Here is a 20,893-nt window from a genome sequence, read left to right on the forward strand (position 1 = left end):
TTCCCCGGATGGCCTCTGAGACGGCCGCGGATTGGGCAGGGCGCTTTAGAGCCCGCCCACACCTCGCTGTCATTGGTCCCTGGGATACAAACAACGACGCCATTTTCCCACCAGTTCTATGGAAACAGAAAGTGACGCCCCGGCGCCCGCCGGGAAATGTAGTCCGACCCGGGGGTGCCCGAGAGCGAGCCCTCGCCCGCGAGAACTGCAAGACCCGCAACGCCCCGCGCCTGCGTGAGACGGCGGGGGAAGTGTGGGAGGGGGAAGGGGCGGGGCGACAGTGCAGGGAGGTGGCGGCGGCGCCTGCGCAGTGGCACCGGGATGGCGCATTTTCTTGCACAGAATAATGCGGCGTCGCCGGCGGCTGAGGAGGGCGGAGAGTTCCTCGATGAAGTAGGGGGAGGGACTGATGGGGGCGTCGGGAGGAGCCCGGGTGTGAGCTCTAAAGTGGGAAGTCGACACTGGGCCCTGCGGCTCCCGGACCGGTGGCGCGGAAGCTGTGATCTCATCGCTGAACGGTGAGCGGCGGTGGTGGCGGCGGGGAGAGGCGGGAGGGGAGGCTGGATGGGCAGGAGGGCGGGGTCTGGGGGAAAAGAAAGAAGGATGGTGAGGCCCCGGATGCTGAACCCGATTGGGTCCCAAGGTTCTGCGTCCCCTCGCGGGCGAGAGGGAAGAGCCGGAGGGGCCGGATCGGGGCGGGAAGGGGCTTCGGAGCGGAGAGGAAGCGGAGCCTCGCGGGCCCGTCGACCCTGTGGGAGCAGCGGATGCCGGAGGCTCCCGGCCCCGCCGCGGTGGAAAGCCGGCCCCGGAGGAGGTTTCCTGCGCCTCCGAGCTGCGCTTCCATTTGTAGGTCTCTCTGGAGCCGCTCTGACACCAGACCCCTCCCTCCATCTTCCCACGGGCAAACGTGCGCGCCCCGATTTGCCCCTGGAACTAAGCGTTAGAATGCGGCTTCCGTTCGCTGGTTCAGTCCGCGAACTTGCCAAACGCCTGCCGACCGGGCAGAGGAACCGGCCCGGCTCCCGCCCCAGGGGACTGAGCCTGCGGGTGGGCGGTGGCCGTGAGGGCACGCCGGCCGGGGTGAGAGGCTGCACGGTGACCCGGTGCAGGGCAGCTGGGATAGAGCGGGGGGTTAGAGACCTAAGGGAGGGCTTGACCCAGCCAGGGAGGTTGGCCTGGGAGGGCAGGGGGGGAACTAAGGAAAGGACTTTCCAGACCTAAAGAACAGCACGTTGGAAAGCCTTCTGTCTAACGGGAGCTTTGGAAATGCGGGGAGCTGAGGCTGGAGGAGCAGGGACCCAGATCCTTACTGTGTTAGGAGTTTGGGGTTTTTGTGTGTGTGTTTTTCCCCCGGTGGGAAGAGAGATCAGACTCCCCTTTGAAGACTCCAGTTTTACAAAGATCACTCGCTAAGGCAGGGGCCCAGCTAGGAAGTTACTGCAATGGTCACAGGGAGGAGAGAAGGTTTTTTATCTGTCACCGTCCACTGTTTGAATAAATTTAAAAGCAGTTTGCGTTTTGCAAATGAGTTGTTTCTGACTCACACAGACATTCTGTAGTATTCATCAACCTAAAAATAAATTAATAGAGCTATGGCTTGGTGCGCTAATTTTTTTTTATTGTTTTACCCACAAGAGTAGACTACAAAAAAAACCACACTTTTCAATTCTTAAATGTTTTTATTATTGTTGATTTTTAGAAAGGGGAAATGAGAGGGTGAGAGAGAGAAACATGTTGCCACTCACCCCACCCCCACAGCTGATGTCTGCAACCTGGGTATGTGCCCTGCTCAGGATTCAAAGCTGCCGAGGAGCCACACCGGCCAGGCATGCACTTCTCAGTTCTTTAAATTCATAATGCTAAAAACAAAGTCACTGTCCAAAGCAGCAAAAGAAAGCAGATAAAGGGGGAAAGCCTGACATGTGTCAAAGATGTCAGAGCAATTACAAAACTTCCAAAGTGTCCTGATCGGTTTGGCTCGGCGGATTGAACGTAAGGGTCCCAGGTTCCATTCCGGTCAAGGGCATGTACCTTGGTTGCGGGCACATCCCCAGCAGGAGGTGTGCAGGCGGCAGCTGATCGATGTTTCTCTCCCATTGATGTTTCTAACTCTGAATCCCTCTCCCTTTCTCTCTATAAGGAAATCAATAAAATATATATATATTTTTTAAAAAAAAATTTTAATGTGAGGACAAATAAAAATAGATTTTTACAGAGTAGGAGAATAGAGATTTAATGGTGAAGGAGGATCCAGGACGACCATGAATGATATGGTAGGAAATAACAAGGTAAATAGAAATTTAAGAATAAAGGAAAGGAATATTTTTAATAATTCATGTCTTACCTTAAATCAGAACCTCTAAAATGGATTGATGGTAGTGGAAATACAGGAGAGAAGTCTCCTCTTAAATAACATATAGTTTATAAAACATTTTAATATTCATAGAAAGCAAGTATGTTACTAACTTGTATCATCAATTATATATAGAATGATCGAAATCTGTGGATTTGTTTTAACATTGACTTGACACAACCATATAAGCCTTTCATGGTTGAGTAAATATAAAAGGCTTAATATAAGTTTTGTTCCTTAAAATCCAGGTGAACACTGACCAATCACTTGAATGAAAACTTCCCCTTTTTTAATGCTATGTAATTTATATCACAGTTCACCCGTTTAAAGTATACAATTAGGTGGATTTTAGTGTACTCACAGAGGTGTACAACCACCACCACAATCTAGTTTTTGGACATTTTGATGGCCCGCAAAGGAAATACCATACCCATTAGTGGTCACTCCCTAGCCCCCTACCCTAAGGTTACCCAGGCAATTGTTAACCTACTTTATTTCTTCAGATTTGCCTGTTTTGAACAGTTCATGTAAGTGGAATAATACAATATGTAGATTTTGTGACTGGCTTCTTTCACTTAGCGTAGTGTTCTCAAAATTTCATACCCATAGAATTTCCTTTTAAAATGAAGCAAAGTCTGGATTTACAAATTCCTTTGCAGTTTGACACTCAATGATAATTTAATTAATGAGTTCATATTTATGGTTCTCTCTTTTAACAGACGATCTTTGAAATTCAACAACAATGGAGAAGACGCATGAAAAAATGGAAAGGATTCTTCTAGAACCCTATAAGTACTTGCTTCAGCTGCCAGGTAGGTTTTACATAGTGTGGTCACTCACGCTAGCCTTCACTCACAAAGGCATTCTGTAGTATTCATCAGCCTAAAGCTAAATGAATAGAGCCGTGGCCTGGTGTACTAATTTTTTTTCTTTCATCTACATACTCAAGAGTGCACTACACTTTTCAATTCTTAAATTTTTTTTATTGATTTTTAAAAAGAGGGGAAGGGAGAGGGTGAGAGAGAGAGAGACACCTGTTGCCACCCACATCACCAGGTTGTTTTTACAGAGTGGTCATTCGAATGTTAGCATTCAGAAAAGTTAGGTTTGCCAGCTCTTGAGATTTTTATATTGAAGGTCATGCATAGGAGAAAAGTGATTATTGGTTATTAAAAGGGACATTTTTGAGGTACTCTTAAAAAATATGCAACTATCAATATATAACTTACCTAAAAATTAAAAATGTTTTAAACATTCAATACATTTCTGGAAGTTTTATTGTTTATGGATGCCACACTTCCCTGTTCCCACTAGATTAAGGAACGCTATGCCAGTTTGTGCAACAACAAAAAGCTCCGTTACTGCCATGCTCATGTTTCCACCGTCACACACACCCTGCATTTCTTACACTGCGGCTTCCTTTAACAGACAAACAGTAAGGCATCTGAATCACATTACAAGTGTAAGTTCTTAGAATAAAATTCACTTATACACCAGTTTCTTGGAACCTGCAATACTCTTTTCTCATTTAAATGGGAATACTTCAGGCTATGGTCGTTATTTTTTTGTAGGAAAGCGGCAGAGCTGTCCATTCTCTAAAGCTTAATTTAAAGGAATGCTAGATAATTTTAAGAGGTAATTCAATAGCAACGTACATTTCACTGGAAATACCTGTTCTCAAAAAAAAAAGTCTATGTTCTCTAACATATTCTGTGAAATTGAGTGCTAATGAGCTGCCACTAACTAAGCTGGCATCCTTTCAAAGGGAATGAATTAGATCATAATTCCTAAACCCCGATTCCATTCCAAAATTGTTGATACAAGTTAAGATGAAAGTAGTGGGCTGCTGAAGGATTTAGCACCTCTTTGCCTGCCCTGGTTTTAAGGCTGGGGGTGTAGAATGTGAATTTGGACAGGAGGGGCCCGGCACTGTAGCTCTCCAGTGGGCAATGGGTTGATGGGGTTGGATTTATCAAGTCTGATCCGCTTCGAGTAAATTTCTGAAATGTGTTTTATAATTAAAGTGTTAACTTGATTGCCAAATTTTATTCTTTAATTGCAGGTAAGCAAGTGCGAACCAAACTTTCCCAGGCATTTAATCACTGGCTAAAAGTTCCAGATGACAAGCTTCAGGTATCTAGGCAGTTCCAATCCTCCTTTTTTTTTTTTTTTTTTTTTTTTTTGCTTTGGGTAGAGAGCAAGCGAGAAAGATTGATTTCTTGTTTTGTGTATTTTATGCATCCATTGGTTGATTTCTTGTTTGCACCCAGGCTGGGATCATGTATCCAGACGATGCCCTAACAAACTAGGCTACCTAGCCAGGCCTCTAACCTCATTCTTCATCCCCAAGAAATGTATGTCACCACATAAAAATACTCCTACTCTTATTTTTTTTAATGCTCATGCAACCTACTGTTTTCATATTGAGGTTGCTAAATAATTACTCCTTTTCAAAACTAAGGCATCTGAGACCATCATAATCTGTTCATGTAGTACTTATTTATTTCAAATAGGAAAAACATGAGCGTTTCGATTGTCTTTTTGTTAGATCATCATCGAAGTGACGGAGATGTTGCACAATGCCAGTCTGCTCATCGATGATATCGAAGACAACTCGAAACTCCGACGTGGCTTCCCGGTGGCGCACAGCATCTACGGCATCCCGTCCGTCATCAATTCTGCCAATTACGTGTATTTTCTCGGCCTCGAGAAAGTCTTAACTCTGGATCACCCGGATGCAGTTAAGCTCTTCACGCGCCAGCTCTTGGAACTCCATCAGGGTCAAGGCCTGGACATTTATTGGCGGGACAGCTACACGTGTCCCACGGAGGAAGAGTATAAAGCCATGGTGCAGCAGAAGACGGGCGGGCTGTTCGGGTTGGCAGTAGGTCTCATGCAGCTGTTCTCCGATTACAAAGAAGATCTGAAGTCACTGCTTGATACGCTGGGGCTCTTTTTCCAGATTCGAGATGATTATGCTAATCTACACTCCAAAGAATATAGCGAAAACAAAAGCTTCTGTGAGGACCTCACGGAGGGAAAGTTCTCGTTCCCGACGATCCATGCCATCTGGTTGAAGCCGGAGAGCACGCAGGTGCAGAACATCTTGCGCCAGAGAACGGAGAACACGGACATTAAAAAGTACTGCGTGCACTATCTGGAGAGCGTGGGGTCTTTTGAATATACTCGGAATACTCTGAGAGAGCTCGAGTCGAAAGCCTACAAACAAATTGACGCGCTCGGTGGCAACCCTGAACTAGTAGCTCTGATAACACATCTAAGTAAAATGTTCAAAGAAGAGAATTAGTGATATTAAGTGAGCCATTCTTGATTAGGCCTGACAGCTTACTTGAGCTATTTTTTTGTGTTTTAGCCTATCTTTATAAATTTGGAGCAAGCTGTTTGTCTCTGAAAACTGAGCGGACAGGGTGATGTGGGTGAGTGGTTTCCATGGAGAAACACTCACTCTGACCACTGTACACGATGGGAGGAGCCGGGAGGAGCCACAGTGAAATGGGTGTGACGTGAATGTCGCGGTGTGCTGTGTTGGGTCCTTATGGCGGACTCTGCCCTGAGTGTTTGATTCTGTCAATAAAGAATTCGACTTCCGTCTTCTCATCGCTGGGAGCAGCTCTCTCTTCCCCCGAACGTGTCCATCCGCCTGGGCCTAGTTGGTCCCCACCCCTCCTCCCGGAGCACCCTGGGCTGTGAGGGGTCTCTGCTTGCTGCCTCCACCTCATCCCCTTCCTCCCGCGTCTGGTCTGCCCTGGATGTGCCTTTCCTGTACCTCCCCACGCCCCTGGGGAAGTGGCTGGCTCAGGGTTTGACAGAGGGAAGAAAGCAATAATAATAATAATAATAATAATAATAATAGTAATAAAACCTTCCAGGAATATCGATACTTCTAGCTATACTGTATGGGCAATTCCCAATTCATCTGCCCCAGTTGCAAGCCAGTGGCTACTGGGGACCAGTTTCTATGGCTCGCTGGCCCATGGACTAGGGGGACTCCTCTTCCTGAGAGTGGCTGCCTAGTGCCAGTCTCCTCCCTGGGAATTCCCACGGATGTCTTCCCTGAGAAGGCTGACGTGACAAACAGCACCAAGCAGTCTCCTTGCACATGCCAAAGTAACTGGTGCCCCAAACTGATCAGTGTGGGGGTACAACCAAGGCTGTCCGTTGGGAAGAGAGAAGTACATGGAGAAGTGGTGTAAGAAGGGGCCTTTAAACCTCTGTCTGTTTTCCCAGGGTTAGGAGTAAAAATCTCAGAGCAGCTAGCTCACTTCAGAAGGAATAGCCTTTTCCTTCCCACGCACCACGGCCAGAAGGCAGCTGGCGCTTGAATGGAAGGGGAGCTGCAGGCCTCTTTAATCTCCGATGAAAGGCGAGTGTGTTAACCTGGGGCCCCGGCCTGCCTGCGAAGTCGCTATGCTACCATCCGGCACTAATGAGCTGCCCGGTGCCTCAGCCCTGGCTCCCTCTGGTGTGATTCCCACCCAAACGCCTGGAGCCGTCTGTGGCCGAGAGAGAGGAAAAGAGACCTCGGTGACTAAGAAGTGATGCTGACATCCCGAAATAAAAGTTGCGTTTCTCAGAAATGGTGCGTTGGCGTTCGACTTGATTGGTTCTTTTTTTTTTTTTTTTAATATATATTTTATTGATTTTTTACAAAGAGGGAGAGGGATAGAGAGTTAGAAACATCAATGAGAGAGAAAAATCGATCAGCTGCCTCCTGCATACCCCCTTCTGGGGATGTGCCCGCAACCAAGGTACATGCCCTTGACCGGAATCAAACCTGGGACCTTTCAGTCCGCAGGCTGACACTCTATCCACTGAGCAAAACCGGTTCCGGCTTGATTGGTTCTATAGGCTGTTGTCTCAGATCCAATCACCAGCACCTGTACTGGCATGAGACCTTCTCACCAAAGCACTCACACCTTTTCAATAAGTTGGAGGACCCCTCGGTAAGATTTTCAACAATAACGATAAGTTTCTTTTTTAAGTTGGGTACTGTCTTTAACTTTTATGAAAATTTGAATCTCCCATTTTTAATTGATATAAGGGAACCTCAAAATCATGAGTATTTGTGTTACATTATGGGAATTTGAATTTTGGGGTTATGAATCCATAACTTAGAAGAAAGAGAGCATTATTATTCAGAAAGACAAAATGCTAACTATACAGAGAAATTAAAACGGCTCTCGGTTTTTTTAATGATTACCATTATAATATCAAAAGCCTGACCTCAAAGTCAGGCCCTGTATCTGCTTTACCTGAAAAAAACCAGGTCATTCTTTCTTCATGTCCCTCGACCAACCTAAATAATGGGATGAAATCACTTTTACCCCGGCCTTTTTTTAAAGCACCATCTTCACTCTTTAAGTGACCCAGGAGTGTGTCTTGGATTTATTTCTTACCCTTGCCTCTTATATCCATTTAGTCCTCCCAACCAGTTTGGCTCAGTGGATAGAGCGTGGGCCTGTGGACTGAAAAGTCCCAGGTTTGATTCTGGTCAAGGGCATGTACCTTGGTTGCGGGCACATCCCCAGTAGGGTGTGTGCAAGAGGCAGCTGATCGATGATTCTCTCTCATCGATGTTTCTAGCTCTCTATCCCTCTCTCTTCCTCTCTGTAAAAAAATCAATAAAATATATTTTTTAAAAATAAAAAGCCTCCAGCCCTTTTCAGGGCATAGATGGATATTAATACATAAATTAACATCATTCTGCTTCAGTTTTCTCCTAAGATGGAGCTAAAGGTGTCCTACCTTCCCGTGTGCAGGAGGGCTGGCCAAAATAAACAGTGATAACCCCTATCTGATAGAGCCCATCAGAAACCAACCTACAATCTAACCAACTTAGGTCTATTCACTTGCTGAAACAGGGCAGCCACATATACCCTTCTTGTGTGGACCTGGGGAGTCAGAGAGAGCGAGAATGGGAGGAGTGCCGGTAAAGAACAAAGCAGGCTCCAAGGTCTCGTATCCTTGGCAACTACAAAGTGAAAATAAACACGGGCCGAAACCGGTTTGGCTCAGTGGATAGAGCGTCGGCCTGCGGACTGAAAGGTCCCAGGTTCGATTCCAGGTCCCGGGCATGTGCCTGGGTTGCGGGCACATCCCCAGTGGGGGGTGTGCAGGAGGCAGCTGATCGATGATTCTCTCTCATCGATCTTTCTAACTCTCTATCCCTCTCCCTTCCTCTCTGTGAAAAATCAATAAAATACATTTAAAAAGAAAAGAAATGCGGGGTGTTAGAGCTGCAGGGCTCTCTGCCCCGGATGGAAACGTGTCGGGATGACCCCATAGCTCACCTCCTCCGGCCGGGAGCAGAGCTGCTGGAAGTTTCAGGGAACGAGGCTGCTCCGTCTACGTCCCTTTCGCTAAACCAAAAAGAGCCGTTTTTTACAGTCACCGCGGACATCCGTGTCGACATCCACATTTAAAAGTCATCACGAAAGCCACGTCACCGGTGCGGGTGCCTCAGGGGCCCCTCGGGCGGGGGAACGGCCTCTCTCGTCCGGGCACCATCGGCTTCGGGTGCTCGGACCACGAACCGGACCCGCCGCTACCCGTTCCCCTCCGTCCCCTTCGGCGTCCTCTGCTCCTCGGACCCTGGCCGGCGAACCACGGAGGAACTTACAGGCGAGGATCCGGCGCCGAGAAAGGAACCCGACGACGGAACCGGGTCCTCCCTCCGCTCCGGTCCTCCCTCCGGGGCTCCTCCTCACTCCGTCCTCGGCGACCATCCATCCCCCCTGCTTCCTGCCGGGCAGACCCTCCGACACGGAGCCGGACCTCACCCAGGACGCGGGGCTCGCTCCCGCCGTCACCGGAGACCAGGCGCCTCCGCGGTCCTCCGGGCGGTCCGGTCTCAAACCGCGGCGGCCATTCGTCACTGCGGAGGCGGGACTTCCGGTGTCCCGACGCGGAACTTCCGGCCAGGACCGGAAGCTGCGCCTCAGCAGGGGCCTCCCTGGGCAGGTGAGCGTAGGAGCTGCAGGAGGAGCCGCAGGTGCGAGGGTTCCTGGCGGCCCGTGGCCAGTTGGTCATCCTGCCGCGCTTTGGGTCTTAACTTCCTTTCCTAGAAACTCGCCAGGTTGCCCGAGGCCGGCGCTGCCTGCTCCCCGCGGGGGAACCTGTGTGCTGACGTGGGGATGCGGGTGCCGGTGCGTGCGGAGGTGCGGGCGGGGCCCAGCGGGGGACGGGGTGGGCCGGGCCGCCCTGCACCTCAGGCAGAAGCCTATCATCTCATCACTTTGGAGGGCGTGACGTTGGGACCGGGGACCGGAGACGTGGTGTCACGTTAAGAGAAGCAGCCTCTCCTTCCAAATCCTATAGAATCCTATATAATAAGAGACTAATATGCAAATTGTCCACTTGACCGGAAGTTCATCCAGGGGATAGGGCCCGCCTGCTGGATCTGTACCCATCAGCTAGATGGGTACCAATGGGGGCCGGCCTGCTTGCACCCCGTCCGTGCACAAATTCGTGCACCAGGCCTCTAGTCTTTTACTATTTGTGGTGGAGGAGAAATCATGTGAAGTGGGCGGAGAACATTTAATAATTTTGCGTGGTGCTTACTACCAAGGTCCTTTTCTCCATCACTTCATCCCTTTCCCAGCCCCTTCAGGAAATGACAGAATAGACAAGTCATCTGATGTGATCTAACTGGAGTCAGACAAGATTTGACAAATACATTAGATTATCCAAATATAGCTAGACGGTGAAATGAAATGATCGGAATAAGGTACATAAAACCACTCGGTTCTCACCAGAATATGAAGACTGAGCTGTTCAGCAGTGTGGACCTCACGAATATCCACATGAAGCCTAAAAGGGTTTTATTAAGTTCTCATCAAGCTTGTACCTTTCTCCCCAGATCTCACATTTTGCATTACAATGAATGACACGTTGACCTCAGACGTCGTTGGTCGCCGAGTTTCCGTCAACGGAGAATGTGCCACGGTCCGTTTCCATGGCACCGTCCCTCCTGTGGCTGGTAACGTATGACTTTGCGTGTGTGCATAAGTATGTACTTGTAGTTCTTTGTAGGTTTATCCCATAGTGCTACAGTAAACCAATTTTGAGGAAATTAATAACCAATTCAGAGATGCCTCCCGTATACAATTTTATTTGATGAGGATATCCGGTGCTATCTATGGTTATACTTAGTTATACTATTTCATTATTTAGTGTTCATTACGTTTATTAGGAGTGTTCTTGGGATCAGTACTAATTAATGGGAAGGGAGTTGAATTGGGTAGAAGTTGGACTGTGATGGGATCTGATCAAAGGTTTCATCTGACCCCATGGGGTACTCTGAAGCTAGGATGGCCTTCAGTCTTTTTTTTTTTTTTTTTAACTTATATTTTGGTTTCAGAGAGGAAGGGAGAGGGAAAGAGAGAAACATCAATGATGGGAGAGAATCATTGATTGGCTGCCTCCTATATGCCCCACACTGGGGATGGAGTCTGCAGCTTGGGCATATGCCCTGACGGGGAATCGAACCGTGACCTCCTGAGGCGACCATTGAGCCATGCCAGCCAGGCATCCTCAGCTGGGCATTTACCCCTCTGTAGTGATTTATCATGGGGTTGCCCTGACAAGGGGGTGTACTCCCGGCAGCTGGGGGAAATAAGCCCAGTTCCTCCTGGCACAGTGGAGTGATGTAGCGCAAATACAGGAAACCAGGTGGAGGAACTTAATGGTAGTTTAGCGAATAGGAGGCGGTCCTATTCCTTTCATTCATTCGGTTGCCTCTGAGTTTGACACGTTCATGTGTGTGCTGTGAGGCGTCCCCCCACTCCCCGAAAATTACAATTCTGTAGAGGGAGCAGATCTGTACTTACCCTTTATTAATTATCTCATTGTGTGGGGCATTCTCTCCATTGCTTTACCTCAATTGGTACTACTTTTGGGTTCGTTTAGAGGTCATCTGAAGGAATTGGTACAAAGACAGGGAAATTGAACGCAGATTTAGTAGTTACTGCACTGAACGTTGCTATAGGCTTGCTGTGACAGCTAAATGAGTTAAGGCAGTAGTCGGCAAACTCATTCGTCCACAGAGCCAAATACCAACAGCACAACGATTGAAATTTCTTTGGAGAGCACATTTTTTAAACATAAACTTCTAACGCCACTTCTTCAAAATAGACTCGCCCAGGCCGTGGTATTTTGTGGAAGAGCCACGCTCAAGGGGCCAAAGAGCCGCATGTGGCTCTAGAGCCGCAGTTTGCCGACCACTGAGTTAAGGTGTTTAAAGCACTTGGACCGGTTACTGGTGCGAGTGTGATAGCTGTTATTGTAAATAAACAGAGCAACTACCAAGTGGTACCTCTGTCACTGCTTCTCACTCGGTGTTTCTCGTTCTGCTAGGACTCTGGCTGGGAGTGGAATGGGACAATCCCGCGAGAGGCAAGCACGATGGCAGCCATGAGGGGACTGTGTATTTCAAATGCAGGTGACTTCTCATTATGAATTGGCATGGCGACTTGGGATAATATTTTAGTGGTTAATCAAGTCCGACGTAAGCCGAGGGCTGCCTGTAATGGCTTTTATTTGCTAACGTGTTTGTAAATGGAAACCAGGTGTTTCTATGGGTGGCAGGGACGGCCCTGAGGGATTCTGCATGTGCCATCTCATCTCAGCGTCTCCGTGGGTGGCCACTGGGCTCCATCTCTCCCCCCTCCAGCCACCCGACAGGAGGCTCCTTCATCCGCCCTCACAAAGCCAATTTCGGAGTGGACTTCCTCACTGCGCTCAGGGCCCGCTACGAAGACGAGCCGGAGGAGGAGGAGGACGCGAAAAAGCAGATTGTCACCATCGGGAACATCCCCGTGGAAACCATCGGCTTCGGCTCTGTCATAAGAAAGCAGAGGTGAGTGGGACTGAGAACGGGAGAGCAGCCCCCTGCCTGTTGGCAGTCAGCCCACATCGCCGGCGCCGGAGGAGCTGACCGTGGCATCCCATCAGGTTCAGGAGCGAGTTCACCTGACCCTGCCCGCACTCAGAACCTGACCCCGACCGGCCTGCGCTTCCTGCACAAACAGCAGCTGGAAACCGCAGGAGCCCACGGGTCAGGATCCAGAGACTTAAAATCCTTCCCAAGCTCAGGGCTGTTGGGCTTCTCCGGATCGGGATGAAAAGATGGCTCTGCCGATTATCAGCTTTCACACTCTGCGATCTGGTGCTAACTATTCAGTAACGAAGGTGGACACTTGGTCCTTTCTATTTCGTGGTGACATTTCTAGCTGTTTGGATACCAGACATGGAGTCGGAAGTGTGCACTGTTCCCTGTGCCATGTAGTGCACACCCTGTCACCTGGGTCCCACCCAGACCCCCGGAGTCAGAATTCCCTGCACTGTCCCTTTAAGTTCCCCAATTATCCTGTAGCATGGCAGGGCAGGAAATGATGCCTGTTAGCCACGGTCAGCGCTGTGGTTTGCCCTGACCCCGGGATGTGTCCTAGTAGTGCCCCCTGGTGGCTACTGTGGGAAGTGGAAGTGAATGTTCTGGGTCCCTGTGCTAAGCTGTATCGTTGCTGAGCAACACACTGTGGATAGAAAGAGCTATTTGCAGGAGGATATACACAGTAGGGTTCCATTTACATCAAGCCTCATGGTACACAACAATAGGCTCATTGTTTAGGGATATGGGAATATATCTGAAGCTTCAGACAGGCTTAAGATTAAACCCAAAGATAGTGCTGGCCCCTGGGGTGGGGGTTGGGGTGTAATGGAAAGGGACAGGGCAGGTGACCTGTCTTTGTGATGTGTGCAATGCTTCACTCTTCTTTTCGGTAATGCTTTATTTCTCAAGTTGGGAGGCGGGGGTCCTGATATTTGTTAACTCTCGTCCCTTGTTGTGGTCTGAGCTGCCGGGTAATTTTTAAAGGCCCGTGGGTGCGGGTCCACGTGAACTCTGCTTTCCTGCAGTCAGCTGAGCAAGCTGCGCGACATCTCCCTGAGGGGCTGTGCCGTGAGCTGTGCTGGTGACAAAGGAGACATTGCCAGCACGTGTCCCAGTATCCTTTCAGCGCTCCCCTGACTGGTGCGGACACGGCTGTGGGCCACCGTGTCCACCTCCCGATGGACACCCCGGCCGGGCCCTGGGGACACGCAGGGCCTGATAAACCGGAAGCGCCATCACGGCTTTTCCCTGTTCAGCAATGCGAGGTGGGGCGGCAGTGACGTGGACTGTAGACGTTAGTGCCTCGCGGGCAGTACTTGACAGCTTTTAGTTTCTGAACGGACAGTCGGACGGTTTAAAAAGGTAAAATCCTCTGCAGAACAGGGCACATAGGGGGGCAGGCCCTGTGCTCAGAGCTCAGCGGGAACCGCTGTCGGGTCTTCTGTGACTCTCGGTATTACTGCTCTTAACACGCTTTCAGATATTAGCGTCGTCAACTTGTCCCAGAACCTGCTGTCAGCGTGGGAGGAAGTCGCCGCCATCGCTGAGCAGCTCAGACACCTGGAGGCCCTTGATCTCAGGTAGGAACCGGTTTGTTGTCACTTTTTCATACGTTTTTATTGATGTCAGAGAGGAAGGGAGAGGGGGAGAGCTGGAAACGTGAACGATGAGAGAGAATCACTGACCGACTGCCTCCTGTACGCTCCCTCTGGGGATCCAGCCCGCAACCCGGGCCTGTGCCTGTGGTTGGGAATCGAACCGTGACCTCCTGGCTCGCAGGTCACTGAGCCATGCCGGCGGGGTTCACCTGGTTTGTGATGTGACTGTGAGGGCGGCATAATCCAGGGCGCTCTTGTTAAGTCCCACGTCGCTGGCGTCAGTGCCGGGCCGGCCCCTGTGCAGCATCCCCTGCCTCCACAGTGACAACAAGCTGCGGTTCCCCCCGGCCTCGCCCACCCCCACCGGCTCGTTCTCCGCACTGAAGGTCCTCGTCCTCAACAGCACGGGCGTCACGTGGGCCGAGGTAAGCCTGTGGCCGTGGCTTGGTACCCATAGGAAGCCCTTTTAATGACTGGTTTAACAGAGAACGGTTTTAATCACCCAGTTACTCACGTGATGGGATCTGTAGGCGCCTCAGCTATGGTGGGGAGGTAGGACTTCCTGTCTCGGAGACCCTGGCTCCTTCCGACGCGTCCTGGGGTCTGAACCGCGGCTGTGCAGAGCGTGCAGTGAGCGTGCACTCAGCTTGCAGAGCTTCGAGTGGCTGCCGGCTGAGCTTGCAGCCCGGCGAGCTCAGGTGGGACCGCGGCTGGCAGTCCTCACAGCCCTTCTGGCTCAGCTCTAGGATGGCTGGTCATTAGGCATCGCTGGGACGGCTCCAGGGCCACCCACCAAGCACTTGGCACCGCCGTTTCCTGTCGGGTCAGCTGCCTTCACACACCCAGAACAGTCCACTGTCACAAACGGGCAGGGAAGGACACCCCAATGCGTTCACCGGTGAATGCCGAGGCACCTCCCTTGTCGTCTTGAACGGGGGCCACAGACCTCCTTTCCTGGGGCTCCTTCCTGCGTCCCCCTCTCCAGGATTGGAGTTAGTGCCGGGACAGGAAGGGCCATAGAAATGCCAGTGGGGGGAGGGCAGGAGGTTCAAGTGAGAACATCTGGGAGCAGTCAGGAGAAATTTTGACTGGTCAGCATATTCTCTGCAAACTCCAATTGGCATCCATACTGAGGAGAGCTGTTTCCGTCCGTCTCCTTCCTTTGGGGAAGCAGGTAACGATGTGCCGAGTTAGTGCACGTAGTAGGTGCCTCAGTCCACATCCGGGTATGCCTGCGGGACACACCGGCACCTCACTGGCTGGTTCATTGCTGAAAGGCGTGTCCCTGCCTTTACAACACGGCCATTAACATGCCATCCGGCCTGAACCAGTCTTCTATGAAATGTCTCGTAAGCACTTTATTTCTAAAACTAAGGTGCATTCATGTGCAGGTCTTAGTGACAAACACGGGAAAACGCCCAGCAGAGGGCGCTCCGCCTCACCTGCGTTTCCCTCCCAGGTGCTCCACTGTGCCCAGGGCTGGCCGGCCCTCGAGGAGCTGTACCTCAAGTCCAACGGCATTTCCATCTCAGAAAGGTAACGGGTTTACGTCACTGCCTGCCGCCATCTACTCACGCCAAACAAATGATCTCAGTGACATGTCCATTTCCAGAGGGATTTGCAAATAAGAATTCGAAAAATGTGCCTTCACCGCCTTCACAAATTAGCATGTCAGCTCGCACTTCACTACTAATTGAGGAAAACCCCATTAAGGGGAAAGCCGTGAATTACTATGTTGCCCCCAACCTTCCTTAATAGCAGATGTAGGTATTATAAGGTTATGTGTTTGAAAACAATTAATGTATTAAATTCGTGTTGAAAAAACTCTCTTTTCCCTACAGGCCGGCTGACGTCCTCCAGTTGCTCAGGGTTCTAGACCTTTCCTCTAACCAGTCCATTGATGAAAACCAGCTGTTTCTCATCGCGTATCTGCCCAGGTAATGGCTCCTAGGATGCCGGTTACATTGGTGCCCAGTGAACGTGCAGTCAGCGGTCCTACGCCATCTACACTCACAGTGGGAATACAGTAACGATGGAGTTTCCAAATGGGCTCATTCTCTGGCAGATTTTTACCTGAACTCAGAGAGCTCACTTGTGAGCCACATACAACATAAGCTGCTGTGCAGGGACTAGGTGAGCGAAGAATGGATGATTTGGCCCTGCTGCTAAAGTAGTTAGTCTGGCGTCTGTCCTGAGACCCATGTGGCTCCCAGCACAGCAGTAGACACAGGACTGTTAGGTGACTGTGGAGCCAGGAGGACATCATGTACACGCCCGGAGTTGGATTTCACGGTCTCTAAGCGTTTTACCTGGGATGAAAACCTAGTCTAGCAAAAAATTTAGACCTAGTCTGGCTGAGAGCCCTCAGCACTTGGCCTTGCCCCGTGCGATCACACTGAACATTTGTGACTCCAGGTTAGAACGACTCATCCTCAGTGACGTCGGGATTTCTTCTCTCCATTTCCCGGATGCCGGGGCTGGTACGTGAGATTCTAACACTCCCCTCCCCTGTGCTCCATGCTTCAGCTGCCGCTCTCACTTCCGCTGGGTAACCTCACTCTCCTTCCTCCAGGGTCCAAAACAGCAATGTTCCCAGCCTTGCAGTCTCTGGTCGTGGACGACAATCGGATATCACAAGTAAGCCTCTTCCGGGCGCCCCTCTCCTCCCTCACGCCCCCTCTTAGGCTCCTTTGATGGAAAAACATTTTACATTTTCTGAGAAATGCTTCCTCGGAGTGTAATTCCTCAGATAAACGCACACATGCATCCTCTGAAACGTGGGCCTGACACCTGCTTCTCTCCTCCTGGGCGTCAGTGGTCCTTCATCGACGAGCTGGACAAGCTGCGGAGCCTGCACTCACTGTCCTGCCTCAGGAACCCCCTGACCGTGGGCAGCGCGGCCAGGACCAGCCTGCAGTTCATCATCGCTAAGATCGGCCAGCTGCGGACCCTCAACCGATGCGAGGTGGGCACAGCTGGCTGGCCTCGAGACCAGAGAACGAGTGACGGAAAGAGCAGGAGACACTGTGAATATCGCAGAGGGGTCAGACCTGGTTTCCCTGAAGCGGTACAGTGGCCTCCTGGGCATGTCAGTGACAGTGGAACCGCACTGAGCAGTGACCTGTCACCCGGTCGATTCGTTGTCACCCGAGGAGAGTGAAGGACACAGGGTTCTTCCTTCTCCTCCTTGGGGGGCCGGAAGGGAGAGCGATGGAGGCAGAAAAAAGACAGAACCAGGAGCCTGTGGACCCTCCCCTTCTTGTGAACAGGAGGCGGAGCCTTTGGAGCCGCTGGCTGGGCATGTGCGCCCCCTCCCCCCCTCCCCCGTGGGCTCCTCCAGGGGGATCCCCACACCTCGGGCCCTCAGGCCCCTGGCATGGTCCGGAAGCCAGCTCCTGGGCCAATACTCTCAAGGAGAAAAGTAGGGAACAATTTTCTTTTGGAGTAGGGTAAAAATGTAATGGTTACCTGGTTCCTGCCAGTGTGAGGAAGACGGGGTGCCACGCACGCTCAGAACGGTCTCACGGACCCGTGTGCTCTTCTCCCGCAGGTCCGCCCCGAGGAGCGGCGCGGGGCCGAGCTGGACTACCGCAAGGCGTTCGGGAAGGAGTGGAAGGCGGCGGGCGGGCACCAGGACCCCGGCCAGGACAGGCCCAGCGCGGCGTTCCTGGCCGCCCACCCCCGCTACCAGGCCCTCTGCCGCAGTGCGTACCCGTCCCGCCTTCCCTGGCAGCGGGCCCGGCCGGGCTGCTCTCCCAGGCGCCGGGCACTTTCCCGGGGCGACTTGGGCAAGATGGGAGCAGATCCTAACTGTCCTCCGAGGACAGACGGCAGGAGGAAGCTGGGATCGTGTAGGTGCCGCGCCGACCCAGGGCCGGCGGCCGGTGCCCCGGGGGATGTAAGAAGCGGAGCGGCCGAAGGTGGACGTAGGCGCTGGCACCTGTGCCAGCTCCCCTCGGCCTCCAGGACTCTGTGCCAGGTGCTCCCTCTCTGCAGCCTGCAGCTGCCCCCTCAGGCCTCTGCCCCCGACTCCTTTCCGCTTTGATTGGCCTTCATGACCATTCCAAATGTCACTTCCACGTGACTTCCTCTCTCACACATTTCCTGATGGGAGCTCGCTGCATCGCCTCGGGGCCGTCCTTCTGAGAGGAAGGAGAGCTGCCGTGGGAATGGCCGTCGCGTGACTCCCTTCGCTGGCACACTTTCCTGGCTGCTTTCCGTGAACTCGGTCACGTGGGGGAGGGAGGGGAGGTGCTGAGCGGCCCTGCAGGTCCGGCTCGGCCTTCGCCCCCGAGGGCCCAGCACGAATGGGAGCGTCCATGCTGCTGTCCCTACACCCCATGTCAGACTGCAGCTGCGTTTCCAGGGACCTGGTTGGCGGGGTGGTTCCGAGCCCGCCCTGCGTGGCTGAATCTGGCTGGAACTGGGTGAAGGTGTGAGTTGTGTCCCAAATTGCTCGAGGTTCCTCTCTCAAGTTCAGAACGAAAGGGAAGTGTTAGCAGCGGTGACGCTTCAAGTGTGTGGACGCACAGCCTCAGCGGGCTGGTCTGTCAGGACTGCCTGTCTCTGAGGACAGTGGTGTCACACGGAGGGAGGGAGGGAGGGGGTCCCACAGGAAGTGACCCAGGTTAGGACCAGCTGCTGCTGAGCTGGTCCCGAGTGGACACTTACCTGCCACTGTTTCCCTTCCAGCGGCCTGTGGATTGCCACTCATCGTTTTTTATTTCTTAAATAGAATACGGTGCGCCTGAAGATGGGGAGCTCAAAACACAGCAACCATTTTTGCTCAAAAACCAGCTACTAAGTAAGAACCCCAAACCCAAAGCCAGCTGCTTTATGTTCGAGTCCTTAGGTGCCGCAACAGAGCGGCAGCCTAAGAGAGATGGTTTCTCTCACGGGCCCGCGTACGTGGGCTTTTAAAAGAAATGATCAATTCTCAAACCCTTGCAAATTCCTGTATTGAACATGTTAGCAATCCTTTGCTTTCGGCCCATTTAATGGTGCTGCAGATGTGGGGAGTGCTTGAACAGGGAACTGAATTGTGATTTGGAAACGTGTGACTTAACGTGAAAACCTCATGAACTTGTCAGGAAGGATGCCCTTAAGGTAAGGTGACCGGACGTCCCGCTTTTGAACAATTTATCCTGCGTCCCACGGACGCGGGACACATTGTTAAAAATCAGGACTGTCCTGCCAAAAGCGGGATGTCCGGTCACCGTACCTTAGGGGAAGGGAAAGCAGTAGAATGTCGGCCCAGCCCCTGGGCTGTCAGTAACCGAATGCGGGTGAAGTATTCACGGCACTTTTAAACTGCAGCTCGGCCAGTCTGGGCGGAGCCAGGCCGCACCAGCACCCGCGCCATTTGGTAAAACCCCCTAACGGTCAGGTGCCCTGGGAGCCCGCAGGAAGCAGGTCTCAGCCAGCCTTTCTCCCGTTTCCTCCCAGCCCTGAAGATCAGTTGTCCTGACCGGCCCGACCACAGCACCCTGGAGAGACAGCTGCCGGGTAAGGACGGCCCTCTGCTCCCGGCGTCCGTGTCGGCGGAGCTTACCGCTTGTCACCGGCTCCTGCTGCTCTGAGGCAGGAGGCCGAGCTGTCTCACCCCCGAACGCTGACCGGGAGGAGCCCCCTGCGTGTGCTCACGTGTTAGCAAAGGCACGGCCTGTGTGCAGCCCCAGGGCCTCCCCAGTGAAGCCGCACCCAGGTTTTCCGAGGACCCGCCTACCTGAGCAGCTCACGCTGATCGAAATGCTGAGTGTCTGCTGGCTACTCAATACACACACTCAGAAGGCGCTTTTTCTAAAATAAAGAACATTTATTATCACAAGTTGCATAAAAACAGACAGCCTTTACAAAAATGGTCTCTGATAGAAAAATATTGGAATCCCTGTGACATCTGTAGGAACACCGCACTATTGCTGCACCTCCGGCTAAAGCTTCAGAGAGACTGTGTTTCTCATAATCAAAATAGCCACTGTTACCACAACTGTCTTTGGAGAGGGTTCAAACATAGCGCTTTCTGACAAACCAACGCATTTCTCCTGGGGCCGCAGTCCAGGCCTGTGGTCCCCGCGCAAGTGTCCAGCACAGGGACCCGCATAACTGCCGGCCGCCTGCGGGAGGGGCCCGCACACCACGTGAGACTCCGCTTCACAGAGGCCTGCAGTGGTCTCGTTAGGCCTTCATAACCACAGACTTAAAAGGAGAAGTTCGACTTTTCTCACATTCACTCCTCTGCAGAGAACATGACTTCTGGTGACAGGGATGAGGGAGGGGGTATCGGATGCCAGAGGACTGAAAAGTCGCTGACAAGGGCACGGGCCGAGCACTGGCTCTGAGAGCCGAGGCCGGTCTGCTCCCCGGGCCTGGGCCTCCTCGGTCACTCGGGTGGACGACGCTGAGGTGACAGGGCAGCTGTCCCTGCACCTGCGGGCCTGCCCTGAGCTCCTGTGACAGGTGGCCGTCACTGAGCGCACTGTTTCCTCTGACAGACTCCATGACGGTTCAGAAGGTGAAAGGGCTGCTGTCCCGTCTCCTCAAGGTCCCCGTGTCGGACCTGCTGCTGGCCTACGAAAGCCCCAAGGTGAGCACCCGGAGCCCTCAGCCAGCCCACAGCAGTGGTGGCTGTGCCTGCGTCTCCGTGACCAACTCTCCCGTCTGGGGGGCGGGGCGTGTCCTAAGCTCTGATGTCTGAATCCCTCCCCCCCACTTTGTTCCGACTCCAGATGCCGGGCAGAGAGATTGAGCTGGAGAACGACCAGCAGTCCTTGCAGTTCTACTCTGTGGAAAGCGGAGACTGTCTGTTAGTGCGATGGTGACACAGGACTGCGGATCCCGGGCAAGAAATGACCTCCGGGAGCAGTTCTCTCCGAGGCTGTCCTCTTCGGTGGGAAAGAGACTGTTTCTGGGCTTGTACATAATAGCGACAATAAAGGCTTTGTGCCGACTAACGGTTTTCTGTTTCTATTTCATGTTTATAGTTCTAATTGCATTTCATTGTGTGAAGATCCCAATACTAAGTAGAACATAGCT

The 20,893-nt window shown here is 52.0% G+C and overlaps 2 protein-coding genes across 5 annotated transcripts; both read left to right on the plus strand.

Annotated features, from left to right (window-relative positions):
• The first annotated feature begins 356 nt into the window (after positions 1-356).
• On the plus strand, positions 357-5,965 carry GGPS1 (geranylgeranyl diphosphate synthase 1). Of its 3 annotated transcripts, none has more exons than XM_036453568.2 (4): positions 357-518; positions 3,073-3,165; positions 4,416-4,486; positions 4,902-5,965. In XM_036453568.2, the coding sequence occupies exons 2-4, from the start codon at positions 3,096-3,098 to the stop codon at positions 5,658-5,660; spliced, it is 900 nt and encodes a 299-aa protein (XP_036309461.1). In that variant the 5' UTR covers positions 357-518; positions 3,073-3,095; the 3' UTR covers positions 5,661-5,965. The 3 variants fall into 3 exon arrangements, with proteins under 3 accessions (XP_036309461.1, XP_036309462.1, XP_036309463.1); XM_036453569.2 differs by lacking the exon at positions 357-518 and adding an exon at positions 540-846; XM_036453570.2 differs by lacking the exons at positions 357-518; positions 4,416-4,486.
• A 3,375-nt stretch (positions 5,966-9,340) lies between these two features.
• On the plus strand, positions 9,341-20,811 carry TBCE (tubulin folding cofactor E). Of its 2 annotated transcripts, XM_045587059.1 has the most exons (17): positions 9,343-9,519; positions 10,233-10,352; positions 11,729-11,813; positions 12,045-12,230; positions 13,289-13,377; positions 13,744-13,843; positions 14,184-14,286; positions 15,321-15,397; positions 15,703-15,798; positions 16,277-16,341; positions 16,434-16,498; positions 16,677-16,826; positions 17,412-17,565; positions 18,597-18,665; positions 19,307-19,366; positions 20,353-20,444; positions 20,587-20,811. In XM_045587059.1, the coding sequence occupies exons 2-17, from the start codon at positions 10,253-10,255 to the stop codon at positions 20,677-20,679; spliced, it is 1,584 nt and encodes a 527-aa protein (XP_045443015.1). In that variant the 5' UTR covers positions 9,343-9,519; positions 10,233-10,252; the 3' UTR covers positions 20,680-20,811. The 2 variants fall into 2 exon arrangements, 1 of the variants encoding a protein (XP_045443015.1); XR_006742606.1 differs by lacking the exons at positions 20,353-20,444; positions 20,587-20,811 and having other exon boundaries at positions 9,341-9,519; positions 18,554-18,665; positions 19,307-19,372.
• Positions 20,812-20,893: the final 82 nt, after the last annotated feature.

The sequence above is a fragment of the Pipistrellus kuhlii genome, unplaced genomic scaffold, assembly GCF_014108245.1.
Source record: "Pipistrellus kuhlii isolate mPipKuh1 unplaced genomic scaffold, mPipKuh1.p scaffold_m20_p_25, whole genome shotgun sequence".
NCBI classification, from domain to species: domain Eukaryota; kingdom Metazoa; phylum Chordata; class Mammalia; order Chiroptera; family Vespertilionidae; genus Pipistrellus; species Pipistrellus kuhlii.